Here is a 14,850-nt window from a genome sequence, read left to right as displayed (position 1 = left end):
ACATCTGCCCATAGTTATACCCTTGGATGTCCTTGCCATACGTGTAAGCATACTCCTACCCTTATATGTAGTTGAATGACTACGTCTATGTACCATAATTGTTGGAGTCGTTGCTCCACGAGGCCTGTAACCATATAATTCATATTTATAATGTGGCATAGGACTAGAATTGTCCTGCCCACCACTAATGTCAATGGACCTCATGCTCCGCGTTAGAGACTCCTCAATGCCACTTAGCTCCTCCTTTTTACAACGATAATACTTTGGCTGAGAAGCCCCCACTGGGCATGATGCAAACCATGGTCTTTGTCCCCAACGACATGCTTAATTCTCTCCCCAATGAATGGGCTAAGAGGCCTCAAACTTTAACTCTCGCTACGAACATCATCAATGCTGTCACCCTATGGCTACCGCTATCATCCCCATCATTGCCACTGTCGTCACCTCTGTCGCTCTTCGTGATGTTATCAATGTTGGAAAAAGTGTGCCCACCACGTGCCCCATGAGATCCTGATGCTTGATTGCCTCCAACGCTCCTCGACAATAGATCAAAAGCTTCGTGGAGGTATCTTGCCTCCTCTATAACTGCATTAACATCGGTGCCTTGTGATGCTGCCTCCTTTGTTATCTTCGTACCCAGTCAACCATCTACTTGTTTCAGATCAGTTGACTTAACCCACTTGTAAAGTGGGTCATTTGTACCCCCTTCATAAAATTCGTTTTGACTGTTCTTGATGTAGGACATGAAAATTAAACATGATATGCAAGATCTTAGGCTTTAGATTATACTAATTTAGAAACAATCACATAAAGTTCCATATCCTACACAAAAGTTCAAACATTCAACTAAGGGGAATCTATGCGGGTCCAGGCCTACACAGGCTAGGGCTGGATCAGTAAAATTATGGACCAAACGATACTTAAAGGGAAGTAAAAATCAGCCACACATGCATAACAATCAGTCCCTAATTCAAGGGATTCACCAATTCTAATTCAGAGAACCCTAGGGTAAGAAAAGAAGCAAATAATTTGAAAGTAATGCAATCTAGGGTTAGGGTTAGGGAGAATAGGTATGAAAGGAGTAAAATGGACGGAAATCTGAACCTGTAGATAGTCCCCGCGCGCGGACAACGGGCCAGATCTGTTGCACGTGCGTAGGGGTCTGGCCGCACGTGCGAGAGTGTCGAATGCGGAAAGCGACTCCTTGACTCTGGTCGGCCAGGGGAGGGCTTCAAAATCCTCGAGTTTCGTGTCAATCGGACGCACGGTCTGTGCGTGGTGTTCTGCCAAAGTTTCAGGCCTTTTGTAGGGCCAGAATTTGGAATTTTGCTGTAAAGAGGAAAACTTTTGCAAAGACAAATTTGAGGTGTGGAGGGTGGTAGGAGATGAGAAATAGAGATGGTAGCGGATGGGGGCGAGTTGGGATCGATGTGGCTTCGCACCATGGTAGTTAGCCCTTCGATGAAGGGAGGACTTTGCACCCAATTGGATTTCCACAACTTGAAAACTCAGAGGAGTAGAAAACGCAGAATTTTTATTAAGCTTCAATGGATCAAAAAACCCTACAAGGGGTGCTTATTTATAGGAAAACCCTATACCCCAAAACTTGCACCGTGTGCGCAACCTATTACTTGGCGATGAAGTGAACAAAAATAAAAACTAATCAAAGAAATTTAAGCCGTCCATGATACTCTAAATAACATTAATAAGCAAAACTTAAAATATGAGATTAATCCGACTAGTGGGTCATAATTATAAGATCCTATGATGGGCTTTACTTGACTATCGGGCCCATTCCAACGAACCAAAACTCCATCTTTCAGTTAGGAGGCCCTTTCTGGACGTCGTCATCAATCCAGATCGATGGTGGGGCCCTCTTTGTCCTTGCGTACGTGCGTAGGGGGGGCAGCGTGCGTGTGCGTGATGTCCCCATCAGATCTTCATGAGATCTTCTAGCCAAGGTATTCCAAAATGGCCATGTAACAACAACAGTGGTAATTACGCGTTATGGGGTTGTAACGACCATTACAGAAAATTGATATATAAGATGTAACAAACTATTATGGGGCCGAAATAGTTTATTTATTTTTCCTCCAAAAAATAAATAAAAGACCCATAATGGTCGTTATAGGGGCCAATAATGGTCGTTATAGGGGCCATATTATAACGGTAACAGCGGTGGCCATTATGGCCATCATTACTGTCATGTAATACTTTGCTTCTTGCACTTTCTACCCGTTGCAGCCTCTCTTGAAGCATTATGTTGTAGTGACAGAATATCAGTTTCTAGAGCCTCTCGTAACCCAACTTTTTGTGCTTATTCATGTGAATAAGATAGAATGTATGCAGTTTTGCACACACTGTGATGATGACACCATTGTGAGAGTATGCGGATAGCTAATCACTAAAAGGTCTCACTGTCACTCCCGTACATGACTCACCATTCACATGTAAATTGATCATGGTTGTATCTTAGTACCATATATAATTTTAAAACATGAAAACTAACTTTTGCCTACAAGTTTGCATGCACCAAGTCACATGGTATCATCATCTTTCTTGACTCTCTTGTAGTTTTGCACCAAAACATGCCCCTCGCATCTCAAAAGTTCACAATTTGTTGATGGCATTTAATGCTAATTGTTAGTATAATGTGTGGCAGGAAGTCAGACAATAATTAAATGCAACAGTTTACCTCATTTTTGAAATGAGCTTTCCCTTGAGAAGTAGTGAATAAATTCTCATATACTTCGTGCACCGCCTTCTTTAAGCCATTGTCCTCATTGAGTCTACGACTGTAGTGGTACTTGAGTTTCAAGAAGTATGCTGAAACCCATTACGGTGTATATATTTACTTATTAGAGTCAAGAAAATAACCATCCAGGTCCATACCATGCATGCAACCAATAAAGTATCGAAACATATAAAAGATTAAATCTAATTATTTACCAGCCTTGTGACGTGGGTGCTCGAGAGCCCCCCTATCACATTGGTCACTAATGATTGCGTACACCCACTTATGCGTGCACCCATTGGACATATCCATTGTATGGAATAGTAGGTTTCCTTCTAGTGAACTGTATCTATATGCAATTTTTACTTGTAATTGTGCTTATTGCGTGCAAGGTATGCTCTAATAGTAATGGCGCTGTAACGGACACCAACGTTACCATTACCCCTTAAAAAAAAAAAATTGTTATAGGACCGATGCAGGTGATTTTTTCTGTAACAGCTATTACCGCCCTGTAACTCATAATGTTTTTAACTGTTAACCGTTTTGGCAAGCCATGATCATGTGGCTTGTTAATTGGACATATTAAAGCTGACATGATCGCACCTTCTATTTCTGAAACTTTTGAATTTTCTTTTTGCAATGTTTGTAATGCTGAAGCATGTTTGAAGCTTAATTGGTATGCAGGAATCTTTAGCTCGTGCCCATGGCTCACAATGTGGATTTTGTACTCCTGGTTTTGTAATGTCCATGTATGCATTATTGAGGTCAAGCGAAATGCCGCCTACTGAAGAGCAAATTGAAGAAAGCCTTGCTGGAAATTTGTGCCGTTGCACTGGATACAGACCAATTATTGATGCATTTCGTGTTTTTGCCAAAAGTTATGATGCATTGTACACTAACGTATCTTCTGCTAGCACACCAGGAGGTGATTTTGTTTGCCCCTCGACTGGTAAACCTTGCTCCTGTGGATCAAATGCTGTAACTAACAGAACTTCAGCTGAAAATGTAACTTGTGGCAATGGCTACAAACGTGTTTCTTATAGTGAAATTGATGGAAGCTCCTACAGTGAGAAGGAGCTTATTTTTCCTCCAGAACTTCTTTTGAGGAAGACGAAGCCTTTGAATTTGAATGGAGCTGGTGGAATTAAGTGGTATCGACCTCTTAAACTTCAGCATGTATTAGATTTGAAATCAAGATATCCGGATGCAAAATTAGTGGTTGGTAATACTGAAGTAGGGATAGAAACAAAGTTTAAGAATGTTCAATATCAGGTCCTGATTTCCGTGATACATGTACCTGAACTTAATACTTTGATAGTGAGAGATGATGGATTGGAGATTGGTGCTGCTGTACGACTGACAGAGCTTCTAAACCTTTTGAAAAAGGTTGTAGCAGAGCGTGATGCTCATGAGACATCATCATGTAAGGCCTTCATTGAACAGCTAAAATGGTTTGCTGGGAAACAGATAAAGAATGTAGCTTCTGTTGGTGGGAATATCTGTACTGCCAGTCCAATATCTGACTTGAATCCACTCTGGATGGCTGCTGGAGCAAAGTTTCGAATCATCGATTGCAAAGAGAATGTCAGAACAACTCTTGCAGAAGATTTCTTCATGGGTTACCGCAAGGTGGATCTAACGTGCAGTGAAATTTTACTGTCAGTTTTCTTGCCATGGAGCAGGCCGTTTGAATTTGTGAAAGAATTCAAGCAGGCTCACCGAAGGGATGATGATATTGCAATTGTAAATGCAGGTATGCGTGTTTCTCTTGAAGAAAAAGATGGGAAGTGGGCAGTTTCCGATGCCTCCATTGTTTATGGTGGGGTTGCTCCTGTTTCCTTGTCTGCTCCAAAAACCAAACACTTTCTTATTGGGAAAAGTTGGGATAAAGAACTGTTGCAGGGTGCTTTGGGGATATTAAAAGATGATATATTTCTTTCCGACAATGCACCGGGTGGGATGGTGGAGTTCCGCAAATCTTTAACGTTAAGTTTCTTTTTCAAATTTTTCCTGTGGGTTTCTCATCAGATGGAGGGGAAACAATCCTTCACAGAAGGCCTTCCACAGTCCCATCTGTCAGCCATACAGTCTTACGACAGGCCATCATCTAGTGGAATTCAGGATTATGAAGTGATGAATCACGGGACTTCTGTTGGGTTTCCTATGGTTCATCTTTCATCAAAACTTCAGGTATATCTTTCCTTCCTATTGTTTGTTTTCTCTAAATCATGTCAATTTTGTGGTTGCTGCATACTCTCTCTTCTCTAAATCATGTCAATTTTGTGGTTGCTGCATACTCTCTCTCTCTCTCTCTCTCTCTCTCTCTCTCTCTCTCTCCCTCCCTCCCTCCCTCCCTTCCTCCCTCCCTCCCTCTCCCTCTCCCTCTCTCTCTCTCTCTCTCTCTCTCTCTCTCTCTCTCTCTCGATAAGCAGCATATATTGGTTTCTATGTCTTATTCTTCTTCTTTTTCGTGGTTTGTATGATTGCCCACGTGCATTGTTACATATTACATATCTAAAAATGGTTTATCAGTGGAACATTTCCAAAATGTCCTACTTTTTATTTGTCAGTGCCGATCATATCCGGGTTGATGATTGCAAGTCACTCACTAGCATGTGTTCTTATTCTGGTTCATTTGATTATGTTTAAGCTTCTGTACTTTGAAGCATATAATATGTGTATGTGACCTGTCTCAAGCACTGGACCTGAACATGTTTTTTCATCCTTTTTTTTTTTTTTTTGGTAATTGATATACATGCATCATTCATCCATATTGAACAAGGTCTGGTTATAACCTACATGGTAAACAAATATCAACTCGGTGATGTATGTAAGTAATGCACCAGAAAGGATAAACTTTGATAGCCAATCAACCAATAAAGGAGGTTAAGCAGTTGAGCTTCGTTCTCCTGATTCTTGCCTATATGGCATTGTATATGTTTCCTTTCTGACAAAGTGTATCCGTAGTTTCAACTGCTGATTGCTTAGGAGTTCTTTAAATTATTCAAGTTCAAGAGCTTTGGTACCCTGGTACAACATGGTTATGGAACTTAAATTTTAAACTGGGGCAATGGACACAATAACAACATCTTTGCCGTAGGAATATTGACCATCTGTTGTTGAAGGAATTTACAGGGATTTATTGGAAACAGGCCTAGATGTTCCAACACCTACACTGTCTTATCAATTTTAAAAGCTGTTCTCTGACTTGCCTGATTGATTAGATTTAGTGTTTTAAATAGCAGTAGCGTGTTGCGTAGTGTTAAACCCTCTATAACGTGTTGCATAGGTAGCTTAAGTAACACAATACTATTTTTTTTTTTAAATTTTAAAAATAATAAAAACATGATAAATAGTTTTTAGAAAACAAAAAAAAAAAAGAGCCTAAAATATGGTTCATTTTTTCAACTATAAGCATGTTCAAAAGTAATTAATTATCATTTTATCAAAAGCCAATCCATATATATACACCAAATCAAATCATTATCACATTAACAACTTTCTAAGCAAACCATTTTAATTAATACTGTTTGATTGAAACCACAAGTCACAAGTATGAAAAGAAATTAAAATCCCATAGGATGAGAGTATTAAGTATAAAATACAAAATACAATTATTATTTATTAAAAAACTTAGCGTATGCTACATGTGCTAGTGCTACGCTATGCTACGACGCTACATACGCTACGCATACGCTATGACCCTTGTAGCGTATGCTACGGGGGATCTACGTCATTTGCTAACACTACACAACATCATAGCTACACTACGCTACGCTACTCATCCTATTCAAAACACTGTTAGATTAGATTATTAAATTATGAGATTTTCTAGCAAGGTTCTCCCCTTGGAGCCCCTTGTGCTTGACCACATGATGATTTGGACCATTCATTTAGAAGCTTCTCATAGTATATGGTGAGTTGTTTTTTTCACTGATGGGTGTTCATCACCATTCATGCTAAGGTGAGTTAGAAACGGCTGTTTGTGATTGTGGTTTTAAGTCACTATGTGTGGATGAATATCCCCCCAATTTGAACCATCTAATGTGGGAACTGGGGACTTCCAGATCAACAGTCTTAATCATCACATGGTGGGCCATAAACAAGCAGATGATGAGCGTCTAGGTGAGAGCCTTGGTAGCAAACCACTTAAATCATATAGCATTTCAAAAGGATTGACACTGTAACAGGCAAGAAACCATTTACCATTTCATCTAGCTAAAACCTGGATGAGACGGTGCATGCTAATCTAATGGTAACATGTTCCCTTGGAAAAGCAATCTCTATTAGCAAAGAAAAGCATGGCTGCGGTTCCAACATTGCTCTGGTAACTAGCGAACTCTTGTGAAGAAATTAAGGCCTAGAGACTGAAATCCTTTTCTCAGAAGGAGCAAGAAACTGCGGAACTTTGAAGATTATACTACAGTCTATTGAACAAAACCCAGACTTTTGGAGGAATGCAACCTTGAAGTTGAGAACAAAAATTTAAACAAAGTCTTTTAGTTACAGCTATGGTATTTTGTAGTAGAAAATTCTCAATAGGCGATGAGAGGAGGTATCTCTCATCGAGACTGAATTTAGGGTTTGAGCCTTGTAATTACATGAATTGGAGTAAGGATGAATGTATCTTTGAGCAAAATAATCATCTCATAACAGCCTTGGATGGGAAACTGTAGATGAAACACAAAGAGCAACCCAATCAATATAGCAACATGTAATGGCTCTTTTTTATTACAATGAACAGTTGCAACAATGATACTGGTGTAGTAATCTACCCTTGTGAGTTCAGCAGAGCATGGTATTGTTTTTCATTGTACAATTTAAATTTTCTGTCATTCAGTTAATGGCTTGATGCCAATGCTGGGGAAAGTGCTTATTGTATTGGAGAGATTCAAGAGAGACCTAGAAGTGGAAGTTTCTCAATAAATTATTTATCTATCCAGAAAAAAACGACTGTTCTTTTGGCTTAATTCTCACTGCAATTACTTTACACAGGTTACAGGGGAAGCAGAATATGCTGATGACACACCCATGCCTCCAAATGCTTTACACGCGGCTTTAATATTGAGTAGAAAGGCTCATGCTCGTATACTCTCTATAGATGATTCAGGTGCCAAGATTTCCCCTGGGTTCAAAGGATTGTTTACATCAAAAGATGTTCCTGGAAGTAATTGTATTGGACCAGTTGTGTACGATGAAGAGCTTTTTGCTACAGAAATTGTAACTTGTGTTGGTCAGGTATGGAGTCCATATGCTAAAATCAATCATTTTGTTGTTGTTATTATTATTACTATTATTATCTGGATGGCCCAATTGTATTTGTTTTGTTATTATTATTATTATTAGTATTTGAGTTCAGGACCAATTATTTATTCACTGCAGAAAGGGACCCTTTTCTTATTATTTTATGCAGGTCATAGGCGTGGTTGTGGCTGATACTCATGAAAATGCTAGGTTAGCCTCACGAAAAGTACATATCGAGTATGAAGATCTGCCTGCAGTTTTATCCATAAAGGATGCCCTTCAATCTAACAGTTTCCATCCTAACACCGAGAGACATATGAAAAAGGGGGATGTAGAGTGGTGTTTGCAATCAGGCGAATGTGACAAAATTATAGAAGGGGAGGTTCAAATAGGAGGTCAGGAGCATTTCTATCTGGAGCCGAATAGCAGTCTGATATGGACAATGGATGGTGGCAATGAAGTTCATATGATTTCCTCTACTCAAGTAGGTTGCAGTTTTTTGTACTAAAAGCACTTATCTACTGCTATCTTGTTACCGTCATCATCTACAATCAATTTACCTTGGGGTGTCTCCTAGTCCTCTTCAAGTAGTGTGATGGTCTAACTTGTGGTCAAAGGATTTTTTGGCTAGGATCTTTTCCATTTGTCCTTTGATTTCTCGACCTCTGTTATCCAGTGTTTTAATTAGCAGTAGCATGTTGTGTAGCATTCGATCATCTGTAACGTGTAAGAGAATAGTCAGTAAAACACACACACACACACACACACACACACACATATTTATATATGAGAAATGCTCACACACAACTAGTTGTACGTCCAACTAGTTGGTGTGTGGGGGCCACTATGGTATTTGTATGACATCTCGTCCGTCGAGCAAGGTTGTCCCACCATAAAAATAGGATGTGCGAAAAATCAGGACGATCCAACCATGAAAATGTGATGCTTCACGGGAATATGGAGTTTTAGGTGTTGTTTCATGGTTTTCTATGGTTTACCCCACCTAATAGTTGGATCAACTTGATTTTTGGGGCATCTCATTTTCATGATGGGATAATCTTAATGGATGGGCAAGATGTCATACAAACACCATGGCGGGTCCCACACGCCAACTAGTTGGATGTACAACTAGTTACGTGTGAGTATTACTCTCTCTCTCTCTCTCTATACACATATATATATTCCTGAAATATGATTCATTTTTTCATGTACAAGCATGTTCAAACAAGTTATTAATTATCATTTATCAAAAGCCAATCTACATATATAAATGAAATCAAATCGTTATCACATCAATAACTTTCTAAGCAAACCACTTTAATTAATAATGTCCAATTGAAACCACAAGTCACAAGTATGAAAAGAAATTAAAATCCCACTAGTTGAATATTAAGTACAAAATACAAAATACAATTATCATTTATAAAAAAAATGTAGTGTGCACTATATGCGCTACGTGTACGCTACATGGGCTATGCGCACGTGTCGATGCTACATACGCTACTACTCCTGTAGCGTATGCTATAGGGGATTTACGCTATTTGCTAATGCTACATAGCGTCGTAGCTACTCTACGCTACGGATGCTATTCAAAACATTGCTGTTATCCTTAAAAAAGAAACTGTCTACAGTTGTTGCAATTCTTGACCTCATATTTAAAATTATAGGCATCTCCTCCGGTGATGTAATGCATTTAACTTCATGCAATTGTTAAACAAGATTTGTTTTGTCATGCACAATGTTTTAAATAGCGCATAGCGTTCATCCCTTTGAAGCGTGACGTGTAAGCTACATGCAACTTCTAGATTTTCAATCAGGGCGCTTGGTTGCACCAATGTCATGATATTCTATACTGGATTAGACTGTTTAATAATGAAATTTAGCAAAATTTCATGATATTTGTTGCAACAAAATGCAACCTAAAGTAATAGGAAAGAGTAATGATTAAGTATAAACGTAAAGAAAGAGCAATGAAACTGATTTAATATTGTTATTTATATTATTTTACTAATAGCATTAAAAAGGTTAACTAATTTTTATTGGAAATGGAAAAATGTAACAAATCATTGAAAACATCATGTGAGCTACATAGCGTGTAGTGTAGTCAATGTAGCACATGGCACATGCAAATTATGGTAATTCACTCATGTGCTGACCTCCTAAGATGAGGCGGTGCAACAAATGGACGGCTTGGATACTACGCAGACATCAGGGTGGCCCATACAACTTTCTTTGTTGCACGACGTCCTCACACAGGTGCAGGCTACATACAAAAAGGAATCTCAGAATGTGGCACTCGCACCAAGTAAATCAGAGGACAAAATTGCCCCTGTTTGAAGGGCTACATCCATGAAAAACAACTAAAGCTTATGTCTATTCACATGACTAACTGCAGGGTTAAATTGGCCAAAAGCTACTTGCATCATACACAGTAGAGATGCATATGCACATGTCTGCTAGTATTGTAAGTGGACAAGGCTTTCAGACATATGGTTTTGTGCATTTCCATGTGTTCAATGTGTGCATCTACCTGTTCTTGTGGATGGGTGAACATGAACATATAAGCAATGTGTGCTATGTGCTTTTGGCAAGCGTGTACTCGTGAGCTAAAGGTTTGCATGCACGGTGTTTCAATGCCATGAAGCATATTGCAAAAATTTGTATTGATTCTTGATGGCTCTCAGTGTTACATGAATATATTCTTGTTGGTCTTACCTGATGCTAGTCTTATTTTTTTATCATTTCTTAACATACAGTGCCCTGACAAGCATCAGAAATATGTTGCCCATGTTCTTGATCTTCCGATGTCTAAAGTTGTTTGCAAGACAAAGCGCATCGGGGGTGGATTTGGTGGAAAAGAGACAAGATCAGCCTTCATTGCCGCTGCGGCTTCTGTACCATCATATATTTTGAAGCGACCAGTGAAAATCACATTAGATAGGGATTTGGACATGATGATCACTGGGCAGCGACACAGTTTTCTTGGAAAATACAAGGTACCATTCGTTATAGGAGAGTTGGATTATGGTACTATGTCTACAGATTGGCATGTATATGCAGTAGGAACTAGACAGTTGGGTGCTTTTGGCTGCATTAAACTGGAAATCTTGAAATGGTGAGTGCAGGCATGCTGCATGCATACATCGTGATCTAAGTAAATTGACTGAGGGTTTTCGACTTCTTGTGTGTTAAATTGAATTTTTGGATGAACACCTGTGTAGTCTGTAAGAGATGGTTTTCATTCAGAGAGCTCTTGTTCTGCGCCATCTTCTTGGAGAGATGCCAGCCAGTATTATCTATAGCAGGCCCATGATAATAATACTGAATTGGGTCTGGATGAGATATGCCAACCAGTATTATCTATAGCAGGCCCATCATAATAATACTGAATTTTGTCCGAATGACAATGCCATTGTCAATACATTCCTAACTCTGTATTTTGGTCACTCTTTCTTGCAATATGCATCATTAGTGCTGACATGTGTGAGTGAACACAAATGTAGCTTTAAATGATTCAGTGTCCTACTGAATGTTAGAGAAGTTTGGTCATATGGTGGTTAGTCTTTAAGTTACTATTTCTAATTCATCCCTTTTCAACTTTTCAAGAGAGCCTGCCAATCCTGAGAAAATTTGCACATGATACAATTGTTCTTTCATCTGTTTTACAGAACCATCACCTCTCTGAATTTCTGTTTTCATGTTTAAAATTTCTTCATTTCGTAAATTCATGTTGATTGTACCAGTAAATTACACTAATATTTCCTAAAAGACTTTGGTTTCTGTTTTTTTTTTTTTTTTTTCATTCTTTCGTTCCTTTTCTGTTTCTTTTCATTTTTGGTTCTTCTGGCTTAAAATTTCCTGCTTTTATTGTTCACTGCATGTATGTGTGTGTTGATTGGTTGTAGCAAGATCAATATACATGTAGGCTCAAGCTTGAGGCCCCACTGCTGAAGCATAGAGCTTTTACCAGTTCTTATCCCCTTTTGTGGTGCTGGAAGGAGGCTTTCTATGCTGGTTATCTGGAGTTTGGTTAACATCTTACATTTAGGGTGTTAGAATAACTCATTAAATTACTTACCTGCCACCATTAACTTATGTGTGTTTGCAAAATGTTACTTTCCATTTCTCTTGAATTTGTGCTTCGTAAATGAGAAAATACTTGTTCTAGGTGGGCTTCACAAAAGAAGGAAAGGTGCTGGCGTTGGATCTTGAAATCTACAATAATGGTGGAAATTCACTGGACCTGTCTTTTGCTGTCCTGGAGCGTGCGATATTCCATTCGGATAATGTCTATGACATACCACATGTTAGGCTGAGAGGAAAAGTTTGCTATACCAATTTCCCAAGTAATACCGCTTTTCGGGGATTTGGTGGCCCTCAGGGGATGCTTATTACTGAGAATTGGATTCAACGAATTGCTATGGAACTTCAGAAAAGCCCTGAAGAGATAAGGGTAACTATTCTTTAGTCAATAATTTGTGCTTTTGCTGCACTAATTAGGCATCGGCTTGCTCATTAACTATTTAATTCATATAGATGTCTTTATTTGTAGGAACTTAATTTTCAAAGCGATGGATATGTACTGCACTATGGTCGCCAACTTAAACACTGCACCCTACACCAGGTCTGGGATGAAGTAAAGGCATCTTGTGACTTCTCTAAGGCTCGGGAGGCAGTGAATGAGTTTAATTTGCACAATCGGTGGAAGAAGCGGGGTCTTGCTATGGTTCCCACAAAATTTGGTATTGCATTTACGGCAAAGTTCATGAACCAGGTAATTTTAAGATGAAGCTCCACCTATGAGACATTGTTAATGGTCTTGTGTTCTTCTTCTGCATCTTTGTTGAAATGTCCATTACATCACTTTTGGAGTTGAGGCCATGGGAACTCACTTGAGGTTATGTATGATAGAATCTCTGAACCCTCTCAGAAGTCAGAATCTGGAGAGTTCTGAATTGTTACTGATAACATATACATACATGTGTGTATAAAATGTATGTATATACACTATAGAGGGGGAGTGTTAGTGTGCACAAGGTGTGTGTACACCTGCGGAGTACACCACCGATGGTGTACATAGACTTTAATGCACCTGCAATGTACAGTTTGAAGAGATTTAGCTTATGTTACTTAACTTGTATTTAGCTCCCATCTGCTTAAGTATCCTTATTGTAATCTAATTAGGATTATAGTGGAAGTAAGGTTATAAATGAAGGATTAAGGAAGGAAAGAGGGTACAAAATATCTCTCTCTTCCTCTTCTCTTTCTAATCTTCCTCCATCTATTCCTTCATTCACCTTTAAACCTAACACTACTTCAAAGCATCTGATGTTCTTTGTTAGGTTATCCACCTTGGTGTTGTCCGCATCACAAAAAATGATAATGTCATCAACGAACTGAAGGAGTGAGATTTAAAACTCCTTGTCCATTATGAAACCATTGATGAGATTGCATCTAACCCTCTATCCATTATTCTACTTAAAACTTCCACGACCACCAGTGAGAGAAAGGGGGATAGAGGATCCCCCTGCTGAATGACCCTTGATACCTTGAAGAAACCTTTAGGAGACCCATTGACAAGCACAGAGCATTTGCCCGATTGAATGCACACTCGAATTCAACTTCACCATCGTTGTTCACAACCCTGCCTACCCAACATATAATCAAAGGAAGTCCCAATCGATGCAGTTGTACGCTTTTTCTATATCAAGCTTATAGATGATGCTGTTTCTCCTTTGCTTATGGCATGATTTGATGCATACATGGGTGATTCGAGTGCTATCTTGGATCTGCCGACCAACCTCAAATGCTCCTTGAGCTTTGGACATAACATTAGCAAGAACTGAGCAAAATTTGGTAGCCAAGCTTTTGGCTAGAATCTTGTAAAGCCCACTGATTATATTGATAGGTCTAAAATCCCACAAGCTTTTGGCCCCTGCTTTTTTCGAGATAATAGTAGAAGGAAGACCCAACTCCGCAGATAGACAACTGCTTTCGAAGAACTCAACAATGCAGTTCATCCAGTGTTCGAAATATCGATACTATCGGCCGATATATCGGCCGATATTATCGTTATCGCACCCCTGCGAGACGATACACTCGCGATAACCCCCGGAAGATACCAAAAAACCCAAAATCTAGATATCGGCCGATATATCGTCGATATCGCACGATATTTTGACGATATCGGACATCATCATCCGAAAAAATTGAGAAAAAAAATTAGAGGGTGGATTTCAGTACCTGTAAAAGAGATCGCCATGATCGGAAGCTTCCATTTGGCGGGCCATTTGAATTGAAGCATCATTCCTAGGTTTCCACAAATAAAATCTCCGATTTTGGAGAGAAATCCCGAGACATCTTCGCCGATTTGGGAGAAATTTTAGGGTTCCGCCAATTTGGGAGAAATTTTAGGGTTCCGGCTTCGATTTGGGAGAAATTTTAGGGTTCCGGAAGCCGGAACCCTCTCTGCTTAAAAACGGAAAGGTCGTTCGAGCCTTTTTTTTGACGTGGATTAGCTACTGACAGGTTGAGTCGCGAGATAGCTACTGAAGTAACGTCACCTAGTTACGTGGGTCCCACTATGATGAATGTGTTATATCCACACGGTCCATTCATTTGGAGATATCATTTTAGGACATGAGTCAAATAACGAGCCGGAAAAAAAATCTGTAGTGGACCCCACTACAGAAAACAGTGGAGAAAGTGACATCCACCGTTGAAACCTTCCTAAGGTCCACCGTGATGTTTATTTGAGATCCAACCCGTTAATAAGTTAAAAAATATATTATAAAAGGGAAAAAATATATATCAGCTTAATCGAAAACTTTTGTGGCCCTCAGAAGTTTTTAATGGTGGGCGTCACTATCTCT

At 39.2% G+C, this 14,850-nt stretch overlaps 1 protein-coding gene across 8 annotated transcripts in view; it reads left to right on the top strand.

The window, feature by feature from the left end:
- The window catches only part of LOC131221098 (xanthine dehydrogenase 1-like), a 62,907-nt gene that overhangs the window by 22,162 nt on the left and 25,895 nt on the right, over positions 1-14,850 (top strand). For 6 of the 8 annotated variants that reach the window (XM_058216231.1, XM_058216221.1, XM_058216235.1 and 3 more), the window contains 6 exons: positions 3,419-4,924; positions 7,730-7,972; positions 8,148-8,462; positions 10,735-10,974; positions 12,147-12,431; positions 12,531-12,752. In XM_058216231.1, the coding sequence (XP_058072214.1) occupies positions 3,419-4,924; positions 7,730-7,972; positions 8,148-8,462; positions 10,735-10,974; positions 12,147-12,431; positions 12,531-12,752 (2,811 nt within the window). Of the gene's footprint in view, positions 1-3,402; positions 4,925-7,729; positions 7,973-8,147; positions 8,463-10,734; positions 10,975-12,146; positions 12,432-12,530; positions 12,753-14,850 lie in introns of all 8 variants that reach the window. The other 2 variants (XM_058216248.1, XM_058216246.1) reach the window with 1 other exon arrangement.

Source organism: Magnolia sinica, chromosome 1 (genome assembly GCF_029962835.1).
Source record: "Magnolia sinica isolate HGM2019 chromosome 1, MsV1, whole genome shotgun sequence".
In the NCBI taxonomy this organism is placed as follows: domain Eukaryota; kingdom Viridiplantae; phylum Streptophyta; class Magnoliopsida; order Magnoliales; family Magnoliaceae; genus Magnolia; species Magnolia sinica.
The sequence above is the reverse complement of the archived record's forward strand: the minus strand, read 5'-3'. Positions and strand labels throughout refer to the sequence as shown.